This window comes from Moschus berezovskii, chromosome 27 (assembly GCF_049115385.1).
Source record: "Moschus berezovskii isolate FMDL1 chromosome 27, NW_MosBer_1.0, whole genome shotgun sequence".
NCBI lineage: Eukaryota > Metazoa > Chordata > Mammalia > Artiodactyla > Moschidae > Moschus > Moschus berezovskii.
The window spans coordinates 5748125-5768409 of NC_142486.1; the positions used below are offsets into that span (position 1 = coordinate 5748125).

A 20285-nucleotide genomic window follows, 5' to 3' on the forward strand; every position below is an offset into this window, starting at 1 on the left:
CCCTTGTTCGTCAGTCAACTGAGGTTAGAAGGTCACTCTGTTGGTTCCCCCAACACAAAAGGAATGACTGGATGAGAACGGGGCTAAAAATCTCACACAAAACACTGTAGATCATCAGAAGTTCACCATTTGCACTGCACTTGGGAACCAAGGAATCTCTAAAAAAAACAGGCACAATGCTTCATAGGCATAGTGCTCAGTCAATATTTTTGTGCAATGAATGATGGATGAATGCTTTCACTATCCAGTCTTGACAGAACTTACAAAGTACAGAGAATCAAAGATAAAGACGGGAAACTGGATGCAAGTGATCAAAAGGTACAAACTTCTGGTTATAGATAAATAAGTACAGGGATATCACAATATCACATTAAATGTGATGATTATAGTTTTTAGACATTTTTATTTATTTTTTAGAATAACAAAAAATATTTTACTAAAACATAAGATTTACCAAAGTTTCCAGACAAGCCATACAAAATGGTCAGAAGCTTTTTCTTGAAGGGAGGATTCTACACTTGACAGCAAGGTCACAATGTTATTAGTGAGGGCTATGATGTCTGTTTAATGTTCTCATTTTGGTTCGAACAATCAAGCTTGTCCATCTACAGCGTCTAAATAAAGTTAGACTTGGCTAGAGAGCATATTCTAAAGAACTGGTTAGCTGCTTTTAACCAATGCAATTAGATCACCATAAAAAGCGGGAAAGGAGCCCATAAAATTAAAATAAAACTACCTTCCCCCCCACCAAAAAAAATAATAATAATGATAAAATAAAAAATAACACCCACGCCCCTGCAGCTAACCCTGACAACTACCTTCATTCACAGTGCTTAATACTTAAACCATGATGGGGCAAATGAATAAAAGCAGAGCAGGGCCACTGCTTTTAAATGTTTTGCAACAATCCAGATGATACTTCTAGCCTCTGCTCATGCTTTGCAACAGTGAATCAGGACAAAACATAGATTTGCTAATGTGTATTTAATCACCAAAGGATTGAAGATGTCTGGGTTTTTATTCTGTAATGTTTCTAAGACTGTGTCCATTAAATGCAAACAAAAAAGGAAGAAGTCTTGGCAGAAGAGGAGAAGTGATGCACACTTGATGATCGAATCGATTTAAATATTATTCATGGCATATAGCCTAGTCCATGCTCTAGCTGTTTCTATGGCTTGGGTTTCGTTGGTCTTCCATTGCTCCGCTACATCATTTGCTAATGGATCATCTGGATTGGGAGCACTTAACAAAGCCTGTATCAATAGCAGAACTGTGCGGATCTGCAGTGCTGGGGACCACGTATCTTTCAAAATATCTAAACATATTCTTAACAACTTGTCTACATTAGGATGATAATTTTTGGTCATGAAACGTACTTTAGGGGCTGCCATTGGGTATTCTTCTGGAAGGAATAGTTCAAGTATAAAAGTCCCCCCTCAAAGCGGGAATCCTGAGGGCCGGCCATGACCGTATGAAAATAATGGGCATTGCTCTCATCTGGTTCTGCTTTAATGCCAGGAACTGGTTCTGCCAGCAAACGCTGGGTTTCCTTGATAATCCTGCGGGGCAGCCAGGCCGTGTTGTCAGATCCCGAGTTCGGCCTCTGGTCTCGTCTCCGGCTCCGCTCCTAGACATTTTTAATATAATTAAAGTAAAATTATAAAATTTTAGGCATAAATTTTAACATAAAATTATAGACATTTTTATGTAGTAGAAGAGACTAGATCCCAAAAGTGCTTATGAGAGGAAAACAGTATCTTTTATTTTTCTGTCTCTATGAGTTGATGGATGTTAACTAAACTTATTGTGACTATGATTTCATGATATATGTAAGTCAAATATTTATACCATAAATCATTTATATCTCAATAAATTGGAATTTAAAAAAATTTTAAGTGACTAATAAAGGAGTACTAGAAATGACTTTGTGCCCATATATTTTATGACACGTTAAACAGACCAATTTTCTGAAAGTCAAAACCTATTAAAATTGGATCAAGGAAATATTGGCAGCCTACCCCTCCCTATAGCTATTGAACACACTGAATTGGTAGTTTTAAAAAAGAAAATCAAAAGTACACGATGCTAAACGTAGCTTGTATATTGTGAAGAGTTATTGTCTGTATCTTGTCTACTTGGTTTCTCTTGTTGGCGGTCCTCCCTTCATTGGTCCTCTTACGCTTGCTTTACTGTTTATTGCAGATCCCCTTGAAAATAAGCAGCCAAGGACTTTTAAGACCGGAAAAACCTGTTGTTCTAAAGGTTGTGCCCAGAGATGGAACCATAAGTGGAGCCTGACTTTCCCTAAAGACCTGGGCTTTGTTCTTCAAGGAGCTGTGTCCCAGAATTTCAGGGGACTTGATTTACTTTGTGGTAAAACTCAGAAATAAAGATGGGCTTCATCTGTTGTACTTGCTAGGTGACGAGAGTATCTGCACGTTTGTTTAGCTTTCTCAGTGTCTGTGTTTTTATATATTGTGTAACATGAAAGAGGTGACTAATGAGGGCTGGGTACGTACACTCAGCTTATCTGATTCTCAAAGGACCGTCTCCACCCACCTGCAGTTAGTAACATCTACTTGAGAGCCACCAGGGCACTGATCAAGAAAGAAAATGTCTCAACAGTATTATCAACAAATTAATGAAAACAGGAATTATTGTGGTGACTGAAGTTCTGACATTTATTTATATATCACAGGTTTTATTTTATATATTCCAAATCAAATATTCTATTGAGCAGCTCTATAAACAACTCTTTACAGAAGTATTATTTGATACTTTTAATATGTCCTGAACTTTAGGCGGAATGTGTACAACTGAGTCAGGGAGAGCCAGCGACTAAACACTTTTGACCATCACAACCCCTGGTGGTGGGACCATTTTCAAAACTGTTGTTTGATATATTACATAGGTAAGAATTAATCCACAGTGATTTTGCCCATTTCTTAGAGAGTATGTTCATCACTTAAATCTATGTTTTTTGAGCATATATTTTATATAACAACAGACACACATATACTATTAGCTTTGATTAAAATTTTTCATCCCATTCCCCTGATATTTCTGGAAGGCAGGAAACAGATTTTCTTGAAGCATCTTTGTATTCCACCCTCAACTCCCAGCTGTCTTAACACAACGAACATGGAATTAAAGATTCTTGATTGGTCAGTTGACTGGGGAGAGAGGCTACAACCACTGTTCAGTTTCAGTTGGTATCAGAAGCTGCACACAGCCTTTCCTTTCCCTTTTCTGCCCCTCCCATCCACAACCCCTTCCTTGCTAGTGTTTTCCTAGATAGTCCAGTTCTAAAGCCACTGGGGGAGCACAGAAAATGGGCAGCCTTACATTCAGGGTGTGGGCAGAGAAGAGGGACTTAGTGGTTCTGAGTTGGAGACTGCGTAGAGGGGAAAGTATCCACAGAAACAGCAGCCTGGCCTGGGTGTGGGAACATAGGTTAGGAGAAAGGAGTGTCCACCCTGAAGAGTGGCCTAGCCAGGGCAGCCAGAGCCTAAATAGGGTGTGGAGGTCCGAGGAGGATGAGGAGGGCACCATGAGTAGAAGGGGTTTGAGTGGTAATAACTACATAAAGGGGGATTGATCAAGTAAATAAATATATTATGGATAATGCTGCTGTAGAAGAGCAGAGAAATAGCTCCAGAAGGAATGAAGAGGCTGAGCCAAAGCAGAAATAACACCCAGTTGTGTATGTGTTTGGTGGTGGAAGTCAAGCCCGATGCTGTAAAGAGCAATATTGCATAGGAACCTGGAATGTTAGATCCATGAATCAAGGTGAATTGAAAGTGGTCAAACAGGAGATGGCAAGAGTGAACATCTACATTTTAGGAATCAGTGAACTAAAATGGACAGGAATGGGCAAATTTAATTCAGATGACCATTGTATCTACTACTGTGGGCAAGAATCCCTTAGAGGAAATGGAATAGCCCTCATAGTCAACAGAAGAGTCCAAAATGTAGTACTTTGATAAAATCTCAAAAATAGTGGAATGATTTTGGTTCATTTCCAAGGCAAACCATTCAGTATCACAGTAATCCAAGTCTCTGACCCAACCACTAATGCCAAAGAATCTGACGTTGAATGTTTCTATGAAGACCTATAAGACCTTCTAGAACTAACTCCAAAACACCAGTCCTTTTCATCATAGGGGACTGGAATGCAAAATTAGAAGGTCAGGAGATATCTGGAGTAACAGGTAAGTTTGGCCTTGGAGTACGAAATGAAGCAGGACAAAGTTTAACAAAGTGTTACCAAGAGAACCCACTGGTCATAGCAAACACCCTCTTCTGACAATACAAGAGATGACTCTACACATGGACATCACCAGATGGTCAATATTGAAATCAGATTGACTATATTCTTTGTAGCCAAAGATGGAGAAGCTCTATACAGTCAGCAAAAACAATACTGGAAGCTGATTGTGGCTCAGATCGTGAACTCCTTATTGACAAATTCAGACTTAAATTGAAGAAGGTAGGGAAAACCACTAGACCATTCAGGTATGACCTAAATCAAATCCCTTTTGATTATACAATGGAAGTGACAAGTAGATTCAAGGGATTAGATCTGATAGAGTGCCTGAAGAACTATGGACCAAGGTTTGTAACTTTGTACAGGAGGCAGTGATCAAAACCATCCCCAAGAAAAAGAAATGCAAAGGCAAAATGGTTGTCTGAGGAGGCTTTACAAATAGCTGGAAAAAGAAAGAAGCAAAAGGCAAAGGAGAAAAAAAAAGATATACCCGATACCCATCTGAATGCAGATTTCCAGAGAGTAGCAAGGAGAGACAAGAAATGCTTTTTAAGTGAACAATTCAAGGAAATGGGTGGGGGGGGGGGAATAGAATGGTAAAGACGAGAGGTCTCTTCAAGAAAATTAGGGATACCAAGGGAACATTTCATGCAAACATAGGCAAAATGAAGGACAGGAATGGTATGGACCTAACAGAAACAGAAGATATTAAGAAGAGGTGGCAAGAATACACAGAAGAACTATATGAAAAAGATCTTCATGACCCAGATAAGCACAATGGTTTGATCAATCACCTAAGCCAGACATCCTGGAGTGTGAAGTCACAAGTGGGCCTTAGGAAACATCACTACAAATAAAGCTAGTGGAGGTGGTGGATTTCCAGCTGAGTTATTTCAAATCCTAAAAGATGATGCTGTGAAAGTGCTGCACTCAATATGCCAGCAAATTTGGAAAACTCAGCAGTGGCCACAAGACTGGAAAAAGTCAGTTTCATTCCAATCCCAAAGAAGGGCAATGCCAAAGAATGTTCAAACTACCACACAATTGCACTCATTTCACACACTAGCAAAATAATGTTCAAAATTCTTCAAGCTAGGCTTCAACAGTATGTGAACTGAGAACTTCCAGATACACAAGCTGGATTTAGAAAAGGCGAAGGAAGCAGAGATCAAATTGCCAACATCCACTGGATCACAGAAAAAGCTTGAGAATCCCAGAAAAACATCTACCTCATCTTCATTGACTACACTAATGCCTTTGACTGTGTAGATCATAAGGAACTGTGGAAAATTCTTCAAGAGATGGGAATACCAGACCACCTTACCTGCTCCCTGATAAATATGTATGCAGGTCAAGAAGCAACAGTTAGAACCATACATGGAACAACAGGCTGGTTCAAATTGGGAAAGGAGTATGTCAGGGCTGTATACTGTCATCCTGCTTATTGAACTTATATGCAGACTACATCATATGCAATGCCAGGCTGGAAGAAACACAAGCTGAAATCAAGATTGTGGGGAGAAATATCAATAACCTCAGATGTGCAAATGACACCACCATTATGGCAGAAAGCGAAGAGGAACTAAAGAGGCTCTTGATGAAGGTGAAAGAGGAGAGTTAAAAAGCTGGCTTAAAACCCAACATTCAAAAAGCCAAGATCATGGCATCTGTCCCATCACTTCATGGTAAATAGATAGGGAAACAATGGAAATAGTGAGAGACTTTATTTTCTTTGGTTCCAGAATCACTGCACATGGTGGCTGCAGCCGTGAAATTAAAAGACGTTTTCTCCTTGGAAGAAAAGCTACAACAAACCTAGACAATGTTTTAAAAAGCAGAGGCACTGCTTTGCCAACAAAGGTCCATCTAGTCAAAGCTATGGTTTTCCCAGTAGTCATGTATGGATGTGAAAGCTGGAGAATAAAAAAGGCTGAGTGCCAAAGAATTGATGGCTTTGCACTGTGGTGCCAGAGAAGACTCTTGAGAGTCCCTTGCACAGCAAGAAGGTCAAACAAGTCCATCCTAAAGGAAATCAACCCTGAATATTTAGTGGAAGGACTGATGCTGAAGCTGAAGCTCCAATACTTTGGCCACCTGATGCCAAGAGCCCATTCACTGGAAAAGACCTGATGCTGGGAAAGATTGAAGGCAGGAGGAGAAGAGGATGACAGAAGATGAGACGGTTGGATGGTATCACCAACTCAATGGACATGAGTTTGACCAAGCTCCTAAAGATCGTAAAGGACACGAAAATCTAGTATGCTGCAATCCATGTGGTCACAAAGAGTCAGACACAACTGAGCTACTGAACAGCAGCAACGGACAACGGAAGACAGGTTTCTCCCATTAGAGAAGGGAGTCGCTGGGCCAGGAAAGGGGAAACCAGAAGAAACCCAGTGGAGTCAGAGACTGGAGCTGCATGTATCAGTGAACATCCTTGCTTTTCTTTGTAGACAGATGATAGCTGGTTAGTTGGATGATTCACTACAGATAGATGGGTGGTATGGATAGACAGATGACAGATATAGGTAGATGATTGCCGGTGCCAGCCGGCAAAGAGAACAGGTCCGGACCACAATGACGTAGAAGCCTGAGAAAAGAATTAAGGAGTAAAGAATGGGGTCGAGAGGACTGAATGCTCGTGAGGCAAATCAGCGACTTTATTGAAAAGGGCCAGGGTTTTTATACAAAGTAAGACAGGGAACAGGGTACATAAAAATACCAAGTCTTTTACCAGGTTAGTTATTGCATCTATAGAAGATTATAAAGGCTTGTTTGCTTTCTAAGACAAGCTTGGCATTTAGACTAATGCTCACGAGATAAGAAAAACTAGTCAGCAGGCTATAAAGATTAGGGAGTACATTCTTAATCTATTTTAAGAGATAAGGAAAACATACCTACATAAATCTGGGGGAATAAACAAGAAACCTAGCAAAGGATTATTTGCTCTGTTTTTCTCAAGGAAGAACAAATAAGGCCTGGTAAACGTTTTATGACTCTCTTAAGGGGTGGCAGGACAGGGAACAGCACTTTCAAGGCATTCCCAGGGCCAACATTTGGGGCCTTGTTCAGGCCAGCTCCCCGCAGATGATGTGTGCCTGTATGGTGGGTGGGGAATCTGCAGCTGGAGTCCTACTCGGGGCCCTGAGATCATACAGCTGGACAGACCCCCTGCCCCAATTAGAATCCAGGAAATAATATCCCAAACATTTATGACTCAGTGCCTCCTCATACAGCAGGAGGGAAAGGAGACATTTAAAACAAAATAAGAATGAAAAAGGTAAAGATTCAGAGTCAGCAAACTCCCAGCTTTTTTTAAAATTTAGTTTTCAACTACAACTTGAACTCATGTCTCCTTTTGCTGGCAAACAACTCAGTCCCTAACTTGTGCTTACTCTATAATGCTTGTCCTTTTTGGCTACTACTTGAATGCATATGAGCTCATGTGAGTGAACATTTCTAGATGGTTTGCTAAGGATCAGGTGTGTGATGGGCAAGGTCACATGTTCTCTTCCCCCAGTGACACCAGGACTCTGACCTGCAGGTTCAGGCCCCAAGCCCTTCACGACACGGATCAGGGTCTGGTCTGATCTGGACTCCTACAGGAAGTGAAAGACATAGTTATCAACCCTCATTCTACAGATCAGGCAACTGAGGCTGAGCAGGTTTAAATGACCCACCCAGGGCCCACACATCAGTCACATTCTGTGGACGCCTTCTAGGCAGCTGTGTACACAGTAGAGAGAATAGGTGTCCCAGGAGCCCAGAGAAGCCCCAGCGACCTGGTGGACCAGGTTCCCAACCACACCCTTCGCTTGCCCTCTCTGCCTCTGACAAATTCTCATAGATTATTAATTAACATTGTTACAAAAAGTCAAAATCACAGAAATTTTACTATATCACAACCACTAAGATGCTTATGTTTAAAAAAGGGAAAACAAAAGTGTTGGTGACAATGTAGAGGAAATGTGGAACCCTCATCTATTGCCAGTGGAGATGTAAAGGTGCAGCAACTCTGTGGAACAGTTTGGCAGCTCCTCAGGTATTTAAGCATAGAATTATGAACTGTGTTGTTCATTAATTGTATGACCGCACAGCTGTACTCCTGAGTAGATGCCTAAGAGAGCTGAACACGATTTCTCAAACAAAGACATATACCTGCGTGTTCGTAACACCGCTATTCACGATAGCTAAAGGGTAGAAACAAGGCAAACCAGTGGATGAATGGATAAACAGACTGTGCTGTATCCATACAATAGTTGCTTCTTCAGTCACCAAAGATGTGAAATACTAATACGTGGTACAAGAGAGGTTAACTTTAAAAACACGTGAATGAAAGAATTCACACAAAAGAGACCACACATTACATGATTCCATTTATATGAAACATTTGGAAGAGGCAAATCCATGAAATCAGAATGTACATGAGTGCTGGCCAGGGGCTGGGAGAGGAGAGAGTGGGAAGGAGCTGCTTATTGGACTCAGAGTGCACTCTGGTGGAATGGGAGTGTGCTGGAGCGAGAGGAGGTGGTGGCACGAACTGTGAATGTGCTAAACGGCCCCGAATGGTTGATGTTATGTCGTGTCAGTGTCACCTTGGTATATGTTTTTAATCTCAGAACTGTACCCTAACAAATTCAAGACAGGTCACTGTAATACCAGAAAGCCATGTGGCTTTTCCCAGACATCCTGCACATCCTTCAGGTCCCTGCTGAACTATCCAGGGTGGAACCTTGGTCCTAGAATTACAGGATCCCTAACTTGGCCTGTGATCTGATTAGCAGTAATAGAAATTGGTTGATTTAGACATTGTGCTTTGCAACCAAGAAATGACAAACACACTCAGCAATGATAATGATGATAAGATGGACCACTCTCACAGCCTGAATGCCCTCTCTGCTTGTCCTCTTAGGCAAACTCTGCTCTGTCCCTGGTAGTGCAAGCAGTGTCACCCCTTCTGGAAAGCCCACCCATCCCTACAGAGGCTCCAGATCCCACTCACCTCTGCCTTTCCCATCCTCCCGATGCCTTTGGAGGTGTCTGCGTGCATGGAGCACCGCACCGAGGTAAGCTCCCTTTGTAGTAGTTATACACTGTTTAACCCCCTCTCCCTGGTGAGGCTGGGACAGGTGACTTGCTTCTAATAAATAGAATATGGCCAAAGAGATGGGATGCCACTCCTGGGATTAGGTTATAAAAAGACTGTGACTTCCATCTTGAGCACCCCTCTCACTCCCTCACTCTGGGAAAAGTGGCTGCCATGTTTTGAGCTGCCCTATGGAGAGACCCCAGTGGCCAAGATCTGAGGGGGCTGCTGGGCCACAGTCAGCGAGAAAATGAGTCCCTGAACTGAGGATCTGAACCCTGCCAGCCCACCTGGAAGATCTGAAAATGGGGCCTTCCCCAGTTGAGTCTTTGGATGAGACACATCCCAGCCTGACAGCAGGATTGTAACCTCATGAGAAAACTTGAGCCAAAGGTTCCCAATGTAGGCACACCTGGCCTCCCAACCCAAGGAGCTGTGACATAGTAAATGCTCATTGTCTCAAGGGGTTATATTTGGGGATAATCTGCTAGACAGCGTAGACAGCTAGTGTACCTGCCCTGGTCTCTGTCCTAGCAACAACTGCAGGGACCATCTTTGCATGGATTCCAACTGAGTTTGTGCAGTAAAGCCTGACTGTGCCTCTCAACCTAGCAATTCATCTGTAATACAGAAGTTTTAGAGAATTACTTCCCTGTGGGAGGAACATTTTCCCAAAGGGAAAGGGAAACCAGTGGATACCCTCTTACCCCTCCCTTTCCTTGGATGGGCTGCTCTGTAGGTAGTGGTCATATGGCCTGTCAGAAGATGGTCTGTTGATCAAAAAGTCGATTGCCTTTGACACCAAGTGTTGGCCAGGTTGGTTAATGAATTGTATAGACTTTCCTTCCATGCTTTGTTCCTATTTTCCTTTACCTTCCACCCCTGGATCAAATTTCTCATAAGATAGTAGCACAAAAGTCTGTATCTCACGCTCCCCTTTTATGGGAAAGCAAGTTAAAGCACATGTGTTCCTTGAAAGTTACTGTAAAACTCTCTGGATGTGAAGTTTTCTTGTGGGAAGATCTTGACTTCCACCTAATTTTATTTTATGATTTTTTTTTGGATATTTAACTTTCTATTGTTCTCAGATTGATTTTGGTCAGTTATGTTTTCCTAGGAACTAGCCTCTTGTTTGTGATATTTGAACTCATGTTTTTCACAGTTCTTGAAAGTGAAAGAAAGTAAAAGTGGCTAAGTCATGTCCAACTCTTTGCAACCCCATGGACTCTACAGTCCCTGGAATCATCCAGGCCAGAATACTGGAGATGGTAACCATTCCCTTCTTCAGGGGATCTTCCCAACCCAGGATTGAACTGGGGTCTCCTGCATTTCAGGCAGATTCTTTACCAGCTTAGCTACCAAGGAAGTACACAGGTCTTAGCAACAATTAAATTAATAGATATGAATAGATTACCATTGAGTGTGGCATGTTCTTCAAGCACATATCTCTTCCTTCACAATCTTAGTACATGAGAATTTTTAAGTTAGGTGTTCCCTGCTGTGGAATGAAGGGGGATAAATATGCCTTGTGTTATTCCCCCTTGCAGATCAAGGTCATTTGCATTGATTAGAACATTGTTGTTCAGTCGCTCAGTCATGTCTGACTCTTTGCGACTCCATGAACTGCAGCATGCCAGGCTTCCCTATCCCTCCCTGTCTTCCAAAGTCCGCTCAGACTCATGTCCATCGAGTTGATGATGCCATCCAACCATCTCATTCTCTGCCGCCCCCTTCTCCTTTTGCCTTCAGTCTTTCCCAGCATCAGGCTCTTTTCCAGTGAGTTGGCTCTTTGTAGCAGATGGCCAAAGTACTGGAGCTTCAGCTTCAGCATCAGACCTTCCAGTGAATATTCAGTGTTGATTTCCTTTAGGATTAGCTGGTTTGATCTCCTTGCTGTCCAAGGAATTAGAACATGTCACTGCCTAAATTTCAGTCCTCAACAATAACTAGCCTGTCACCACTGGGATAGACTCCAACCAGTTGTACCAGGCCCTGAGGTAAACAGAGCAGCATATGGTCCTATTTGGGTTAGTGAGAAAAGTCATTGTAACTGAGAATGTGTTTTGGGAAAGATGAAGGCATATAAGTTCCACAATGATTTCGTTTCCAGAAGAATAAGAAAGGCTTTTAGTTTAATTGAGTCAATTAAATTGTCAATACTTATCAGGTGACACCCCAACATGCCACGTTGAGTGTATTTTGTGTACCTCTCAGTCGAGAACATGGAGAGGTGGATCCTCATGACCTGCACCTGTCCTGTCCCTGCTGAAATGAAATGGAGTCCTTGGTTCTCAAGACCCATTGGGGAGAACCTGGGCAGGGGTAGTTATGAAGGTAGGAGCCAGAATTTTAGCCAATTCTGTTGCAGCCTGGGGTCTCACTACTACACATAGTGACCCTCATCATGAAACAGCAAACCTTGAATATTGGCATTTTAGAGCAGCAGTAGACTTGCCAATCTTTCTCTACATTAGTTTCTCTACAACATATTTTGATTGGGAGTTTTGTGGAAACCACTTGCAGTCACTGGGTCTCAGTTTCTACATGTGTAAACTGGAGATTATGTCTTGACCCCACTTAACAGGCCCAAAAAAGGCACCAGAAGAAGGAAGTAATGTATCAGAATTCCTGGAACTTTTGACCCTACCTTTCCTGGGGATCATCTTCCAGCTTCCCATGTCTATCCTTTGTTGGTACTAAGCTTGCATCCATTTCTCTCCTTTGCTACCTGTCTGTAGGGCTCCATTATCCCAGAGATTCCAAAGGTATGCCCCACACTGAGGTTGCTTGTGTGTCTCACTTCCTCCTCTGGGAGGCTTCCCCCAAGGGAGAGGACTAGAAAGGTTTCTAGCCCACAGCCCAACACAATACCTGCATCTGACCTTCACACGCTCGGCCTTGCGTCAGTGAATGGATGAATAGATATATCCAGGTATTGTATTTCCAGTGGTAGCTATGGATTTGAACAGGGGCCTTCAGGGAAAAGTCTGAAACAAAAGTTGATGAGCTATGATGGTAGAAACATCATGCTGCATGACAAGGTCCCATGGAAATCCAAAGGGCAGGTGCCCTAGTCGGGACTTACTGCAATTTACCAGTGAGACACCCACCCACTCAGGGCAGTGTTGGGCAGCCCTGGGGACTTTCAGGTCAGAGGGATGTAAAGTATTGGTGAGAGTTGAATATCGCTTTCTCCAAAAGGTCTGAAAATGAGAAAAGATGAAGGGAGAAGGAAGTATACAAACACAGGTGAAATGTTCTTTGTTTCTACTGAGTTTTAAGAACTTTTGAAGTTTTGTTTTTCATATAATTCAGAGCTTCTCAGGCCAAAGGGATACAAGATTTGATCAGAGTGAAGACAATGGACCAGTGTATATTTCAGACCCCCAGTCCTATTGTTTCTCCCATTAGAATGGGTGGGGTCACAGATGCCGCTGACATCTACTCTAGCCCTCCTCCTTACTAACTCTTTGCTTCCCATTAATAATTTTCAATCTAATCCATGAAAGGTAAGCAACTGCTCTGACCACCCCCTTTGCCCTGCAGAAAACCATCATGTCATCTTTGTGGACTCCTGTGTGTCTATATGCTACATCCCTGATAGATAAGGAGGTTGGAGGTCCGCTTGGCCATTGGCTGCTTTCTCCACTTCACTCTCCTCATACCCATTTATCTTGGACTTGTGGCCTTTCCAGAGAGAGGGGGTCATTCTTCGGTCAGGAATCTGTAACTGCTGTACACTGAAGACCCTGAGTCAATGCCACTGGTGCAGCCATCACCACATGGCCCATGTCCTGCCTAGCCTTCTGGGGCCCTCTTGTCAACAGCATCCTGATGGATCCACCTGGATGTGCAGGGATGGTGACCAAAGCCGGCCAGCTCCTCTTGTTGGGTTACTGATCCTGGGAGATGAAGTGGTCACCAAACAGCCACAGGAAACAGATACACAGAGGCCCACTGTAGTAAGAACATACACCAACTCAGGTCCACCAATCTTTCTGACTCTCACTCTGCAGAAAGCACTCTGCTACCAACCAGGGACACAGGGTGACTTTTACTCAGGCTGTAACCAAGGTCTCAATACGTTAAGGGGAATAGATGTGGAAATCAACAGTGGTTCTGGAGAATATTAGAACCACAATAGAATTGTGTGCAGGGGATACAGTTGCCCAGAAGAGGAAGTGGTTATTCCTGTTTAAGGAGGTTGGTTAGCAGGGTCTCAAAACCATGTTCTTTCTGAGTTGGAATTTGAAGGATGAGCCAGTACCTCATAGGGAAACAAGGGTATCAAGGTTGAGGAAGGTGTTTGGGTAAAGATTTGTAGACCTAGCTTTGAATAATTTGTTTGAATGATTTCAAGTATTAAAGTTCAGGCGGTTACAGAGATAAGGAGAGTTTAGAGGATATTTATCGCTAGTGGTTTTATTTGAGTTTTCCTAACCTTTGAACTTACTGATAACACTGATTAAGTTGTTACTGAATTCCCAGAGAACATGAACACAAGGGAGGTCAAAGTGTAATGTCCATGTTGCTTTCCCAACTATCAAGGCAGAAAGGGGCCTGCAGGTGGAGCCCAGGTATTCCTTCACTGGCTGCAGCTCCAGCTCCACCCACATCCCAGCACGTAAACATTTCATTGCTTCATTGAATCATCGCAGAGTGTGAAAGGAAGCAAGTGAAGAGAAGCACACAGAGCTGAAAAGAAACTCAGAGGAGGGAATCACAGAGGAAAGTGGCCATGGAGCTGATCCCAAGCTTTTCCGTGGAAACCTGGGTTCTCCTGGCTGCCAGCCTGGTGCTCCTCTATGTGTGAGTATAAAGTCTGATCTCCTGTGCAACCTTGGACTTGCATGGTAATGAGGTCCCACTTTCCCTTTAGTGTTTTGAGGATTAGTTTATGGAGCAAAAGTAACTTAAGCGATGGATGCTACAGACATCAATGGGGTTATTATGGATCTTAAGTCAGTTCTGTTGAAGGAGCAAGCAACCAACCCTCGCTCCCAGCCCTGGCAGTTTACAGTTACAGTCTTTTCTATAACTACAAAGATTCAGCCACAATGGAGCAACTAAGCATTCACACAGAGAGTTTAGTGATTTTATTTGTTCCCAGGGATGATAGACGACTAATTTTCATGGACCCAGACTAATCACCCAGAATCCACCAGGGGAAGATTTAAAGAAACTAGTCCCTGTGCAGTGGGGTACTCTCCCCTTCTCTAGTTCTGGGGATCCTGGAGACATAAAGTAACTTTGGATTTGTCTCCTTATCTTCACCTTCTTGGTTCAGTATCTGCTGTAAGAAGAGCAGGAATGGCCCCTGTGTCACTCAAGGGGTTCCTGCTCCCTTCCTTCCCTCCCCAGGTGTCATTTACACAAGGCACCTGGTCACCCAGAACTGGAGATTGATCACCCTTCAGATCAGCTCTTCCCGTTTTTCTATGCCTTTCCCATGGCACTCCCTGCCAAGACTCAATTCCCTCCACCTGTACTATGCAGAATTACCTACCCCTAAATGAGAAATCTTTAGTGGAGAGGAGACTTGGCAGAAACCTTGAAATTATATTCATTTTTTTCAGCTATTCCTCCCCTCTCTGAGAGTTTTAACATCAGCATAAATTTGAGAGTTTATGTAACACATTGAAAGTGCAGAAGGAAAATTTATCTGCTCTTGTTGTGATGGCAAAGGAAGGAACTGGGTTGGAAATAGCTCACAACCCCCATTTTGAGAGTAAGTGTCCACACCTCCACCACCTGCCCTGGAGGATGGATCCAAACATCCAGGTAGGTTTGGCCAAGGTGTATCTGCTGCATCTTCAAGCACAGTGTCCTTCAGGCAATTTTTGGGTTTACTTTATCACATTTATTTATCACCGCATTATCATACAAGATTTGGTGGATTTGAACAGACTATTTGGAACTTGTAAGACCTTAAATAGTAAACTTCATAGTAGAAATTAAGCATTCTGGAACATTTTCTGTTTACTTATTCTGTGTTGCACAGTACCTCTTTTCTTCACGGCAGGAAAGTACCTGACGTTTGGAAAGCCCACTTGTAGCTAAAAGTGCTTGGAGGGGAACATTGGACCATTTATACACGGCACGTTTTTGAGACACACCTTTCTAACTCTCGCGCTTTTCAGTCATACCTTTCTAATTTGCCTCTACAGAGTTAGCCTGGGAGGCCTAGCAAAGTTGAACATTAAAACTATTTTCAGCAACGTTTCCCCTCAACCCCAGCTCTCAGAAACACCAGATTGAGAAGACCTGCAAGATTTCACACCCCATGTTGTGAGATGCCACACAGGACATGTGAAGATGAGTTTCAGGTGTTACCAGCCATAGAAAGCGCCAGGCTCTATGGCTTTTTGAGAGTTGATGCACAGAAGAGGTAAACAAACTAATCTGTGATTGAGCATCTCAAAACAAAACCCAAAAAAAGAGTGTGTCTTGCACTAAGTTTACAGGTGAGTGTCCCAGGTTGGAGGACCAGATACCATTTGAGTAAGAATGGTCTGGAAATGGACCCTTAATTCATTGGTTCACTGATACAGTTCTATTCGGTGACAGCAAAGTCAATCACCCTTGTCTGTAGGGCATGTCCACCAAATTGCCTGACAGTAGAAACCTGAGTGTAGCTGAAAGTTGCTTATATTTCCATGATGCCAATGGAAGTCTTGATAAATTCGTCCTTTTTTTTTTAACAAGAGAGTAGGATTTATTGATGGGTATGAATAAGGAGGGGACAGCACCAAGGCTCTGATGCATGCAGGGCCTGTCGTTTATCCAGAGGGCCAGGATTAGGGATGCGTCTGACCTCACAGCCACCCTGGATGAACTGCTTTTCTGCCACCATATTTTCAGATTCATCTGTAGTTAACTTAGGAAAAACACCCACTTCTTGGAGATATGGATCTTCTGGTGACCAGGGAACTTGAATTTGGCCCTGCGGAGGACCTCAATCACATGCTGCTTGTTCTGCAGCTTGGTGTGGATGGACACTATGAGTCGGCCAACGTGGACCCTGGCCACTGTGCCCTGGGGCTTTCCAAAGACATGATGCATACCTGTCTGGATCTTAGACTGGGGCCAGCATGTCAGTCATGAAATGTCCACTGGAAAAGTCTGGTTCCAAGGTCCCTTAGGGCAACCAGGCTGGTACACTACTGAGGAAGCTGCTGTTTACAACCATTGAACAAAGCACAGTTTGTATTTTACAGAAATAAAAACACTGTTATTCTCTAAGACTTGGTTGTGAAGATAGATTTAAGAAGAATTAAATCCTAAAATGTGGTCAGGACATAGAGGGAAAGAAAAGCATAAAAATCTCCATGCAAATTTTAAGAATGATGTCACAATGGGCTCGCAATAAGTGTTATGTTGTGGATGAATTTAAGCAAAATCTCATTATTAAAATGCATAAATTTCCACTTTCTACCTAGAATGAGAGTCTCCAAATCATCTAAAAGTCAAGTTACTAAATAAATATGAATTGCAGCCTGAACCCCTCAGGACCACTGAAATTGGAAACATTTATCAAGTATTCACTCTAGGATTAGAAGCATGATGACTTCAGCTGCTTTTAGCTAATCACCATTGCCTTTTATGGGTTATATAGCAGTGGTGGGCAAGGATAAGACGCGTGAAAGTAGTATCACTTTTGGAGTTGCTGATATTATTATCACCTACATGTTACCTCCCTAGTTTGACGATTCCAGTTCTCAGTCAGCGACTGACCAGCTCCAGGACTTATTCCACAATTCCTGTGATCTGGTTTTCTCTTTCACTTTATAGATATGGGACTTATTCATATGGACTTTTTAAGAAGCTGGGGATTCCTGGGCCAAGACCTGTGCCCTATTTTGGAAGTATTCTGGCCTACCACAAGGTACGTGTTGCTTAAATTCCCTCTTTTGATTCTCGTGGTTGCAAACCTCAGCTGAGTTCCATAGTAACACTGTCCCTCCTCAGAAGGAAGGTCTGAGGCTTCACACTTTCCAGAAGTGATATCATGTGCCCCACCTAGCACATGGCCAGTTTTATCACACACCTCTCTTTTTAGCTGTCAGGATCCTCAGATTTTTGTCTCAGTCAGACAGACAATTATTCAGCTGATTCAGCAGAGGACCCGATGTTCCATCTTGTGCGGACTGTGGAGAGTTTGCATCCTGCCAGGTGAAGCTTCCCATTAAGACACTATCTTCATTGTATTAGGAGGAAGGCTTGAAGGGGGTGCCCAGTCATGACTTATTAAGCTGCATACACTAGAGTCAGAACTTTCCTAATGGTAGCAGAAGTTCTGGGTTGCATTTTTTTCTTCCTCCTCAATTGTTTGGTAACTTCAGTTTTTCAGGAAGCCTGTGTATACAATGGGGCTTCTCTGGTGGCTCTGATGGTAAAAAAAAAAAAGTCATTATCAGGTAATTTGCACATACTTGAATTATCTGGTAATTCCTGCAGTTATCTCCCTGGCTCTCCTCCACTTTTGAAAGGACTGATGCTAAAACTGAAAACTCCAGTACTTTGGCCACCTCAAGCGAAGAGTTGACTCACTGGAAAAGACTCTGACTCCGATCCAGGAGGAAAAGGGGACGACAGAGAATGAGATGGCTGGATGGCATCACCAACTCGATGGACATGAGTTTAAGTGAACTCCAGGAGTTGGTGATGGACAGGGAGGCCTGGCGTGCTGTGATTCACGGGGTCGCAAAGAGTCGGACATGACTGAGCAACTGAACTGAACTGAATGTATTCTGCATTTCGACGAATGTAACAGAGTTTTTTACTTTACCTCTGTGTAGCCAAAGGAATCACTTTAGGGGTATATCTGAGCCATGAGTAGGTTTAACAGAGACAAGATGGTGGTTGCCTAGTTACTTCAGATATTTAACTGTTAGGAGCCCTAACATCTGAGTAGCCAGGATAGGCCTGAGACCTTGCTTAGGCCTAAGTTTTGATTTCCTGGAGAGAGGGTGGAGGCTAAGTCCACAGAAACTCCTCCCTAAGAAGATCCCGCAGGCGCCAAAATTAAGAAACTCCTCCCTAGAAAAGTCGGCCAATCAGTAGAAAAAGGGAAATCCCCCAGAGAAAACCCCACGCGTATAAACTGGCCAATGAGCTTCCGCGCGTGCATGAACTGGCCAATGAGCTTCTGCCAGCTTGATCTTTTGAACAGAAATAGGTGCTTATGTAACCTGAGACTATAAAAACCGCTGTGACCTGGGCTCGGGGCTCTTGTCCCACTCCACTGCGCTGGAGGAGGCATGAGCCCTAGCTCGAGCTAGAAATAAACCCCATTCTTGCTTTTGCATTGCTGCGAGTGTCTTATTCTACCAGTATGGGGGGACCGGACTCAGGGCATAACATAACCACTAAATACATTATGGAGTTTAAAAAAAAAAAAAAAAAGGACAGAATCACATATACAAAATCACTAGAAAGTATGACTTGACAGAAGTATTGAAATTTAGTTTAAATCAATGGAATATACTAGGTAGTACATGGATTGTGAATTCTAACTGAGCCTTGATATTAACTGAAGGTCGTGAGCTACGTACAGATGTCCAGGGGCAGAGCTCTGTTGCAGGCTACTCTGCCTCAGATTTCCTTTCCTGCAGACAAGAGGCTTGTTTCTCAGATACTGATTCTCCAAACAGAGGCCTTCATTGTCTCATTACTGCCTAAGAAGTCTTGAAATTTTCTCCTTCTAAAAAGGCAATAATTTATTTTCTATCTTTCCCAATGACTCCTTAGTAGATGTACTCCATGTCCAATGTTTCTGAGACCTTCATTTCCATAGTTAAACCATCAAACATCACAGCAGAAACTTAACGACAGGAAGGTGGCTTTTTTTTTTTTTCGTTGCAGAAGGGAAAGTTCAGGGCAGATTGTTTAGTTGGTGTTGTCATTTTTGTAACTGTGACCTGTCCCATCTTTACCGTGTTAGCTGGGAAACTAGAAGGCGAGTCCACTTGTCATTTCTTCATTCACTCACGTATTTTCTCCCTCAACACACATGCCTTAGAGTTATTTAAATGTGCTGGATGAAAAAGGTTACCGGTGTCTTTAACTTGTAATTCTGCTAAAACTCTAGAGAGGGCTCATGAGGTAAATGAAAAGTATGCTTAACTAGGAGATGCAAGTGTGTACAGGCCTCTCTAACTTTCCCTCAGCTTCAATTTTCTCACCGAAGACAAGGAGGTACTTAGTATTCACAGGCAAGTTAAGCAATTAGTATCTATAGTAGTTAGAGAAGATGAAAGAGTTATTTTGATTTCTGTTTCCAATATCCACTCTATTTCCTCTGAGACGTCTCTGAATAAGAACTTCCCTCCAACCACCCATAAAAATAGTAAGCCTGATTAAATGTTTCAAACATTTTTATCCCCAAAGGGGTAGGTTTCAATACATTTAGATTAATAATCAAATTTTGTTTCTTTTTGCAGGGTATTCCAGAGTTTGACAATCAGTGTTTTCAAAAGTATGGGAAAATGTGGGGGTGAGTCTTCTGGAAGCTTCCATTGAATAAACTTGTTATAATGAGGCACCCCCTGTGGTGTGGAGGACAGGCTCAGTCCAGAGCCTCTTGGGATGAAGTCATTTATTTTAAAGCTTTTAGAGGTTTGTTCTACCAGGGATCCCAGATGTCACCAGATCCATAGGCTGAATCAGGTCTGGAGAATCACAGGTCATCACTTTTCTCCAGACTTGGAGGCCCAGAGACTCCTAGCATCACTTTCTGTCCAGTATCTCACTCTTCTCCCCTTTTCTATTTTCCTTTCTAATGTTACCTTTAATTGCATAATATGCATTATTCCAGAGCATTCTAATATATGCCTGTAAATGCATTTTATAACCCTTTTCCATAGGGTTCACTTTAAATTGAAAGGCAAAATCTTTTTTTAATTTTGGATTTAATATGTTCTCTTGGGAAAA

The 20285-nt window shown here is 42.6% G+C and overlaps 2 protein-coding genes and 3 pseudogenes across 2 annotated transcripts in view; 2 read left to right on the top strand and 3 right to left on the bottom strand.

Annotated features, from left to right (window-relative positions):
- LOC129545709 (cytochrome P450 3A24-like) overlaps positions 1 to 2444 on the top strand; it is a 57097-nt gene extending 54653 nt beyond the window's left edge. The window contains exon 13 of the mRNA XM_055410234.2: positions 2203 to 2444. Coding sequence (XP_055266209.2) covers positions 2203 to 2298 — 96 coding nt within the window. The 3' untranslated portion in view covers positions 2299 to 2444. The remainder of the gene's footprint in view (positions 1 to 2202) is intronic.
- Positions 1122 to 1935, bottom strand: LOC129549353 (ubiquitin-conjugating enzyme E2 N pseudogene; annotated as a pseudogene).
- An 11579-nt stretch (positions 2445 to 14023) lies between the features above and the next one.
- The window catches only part of LOC129545708 (cytochrome P450 3A28), a 31167-nt gene continuing 24905 nt past the window's right edge, over positions 14024 to 20285 (top strand). The window contains exons 1-3 of the mRNA XM_055410233.2: positions 14024 to 14162; positions 17145 to 17238; positions 19796 to 19848. Coding sequence (XP_055266208.2) covers positions 14092 to 14162; positions 17145 to 17238; positions 19796 to 19848 — 218 coding nt within the window. The 5' untranslated portion in view covers positions 14024 to 14091. The remainder of the gene's footprint in view (positions 14163 to 17144; positions 17239 to 19795; positions 19849 to 20285) is intronic.
- Positions 16069 to 16424, bottom strand: LOC148773618 (large ribosomal subunit protein uL16-like; annotated as a pseudogene).
- Positions 16474 to 16570, bottom strand: LOC129545857 (small nucleolar RNA SNORA70; annotated as a pseudogene).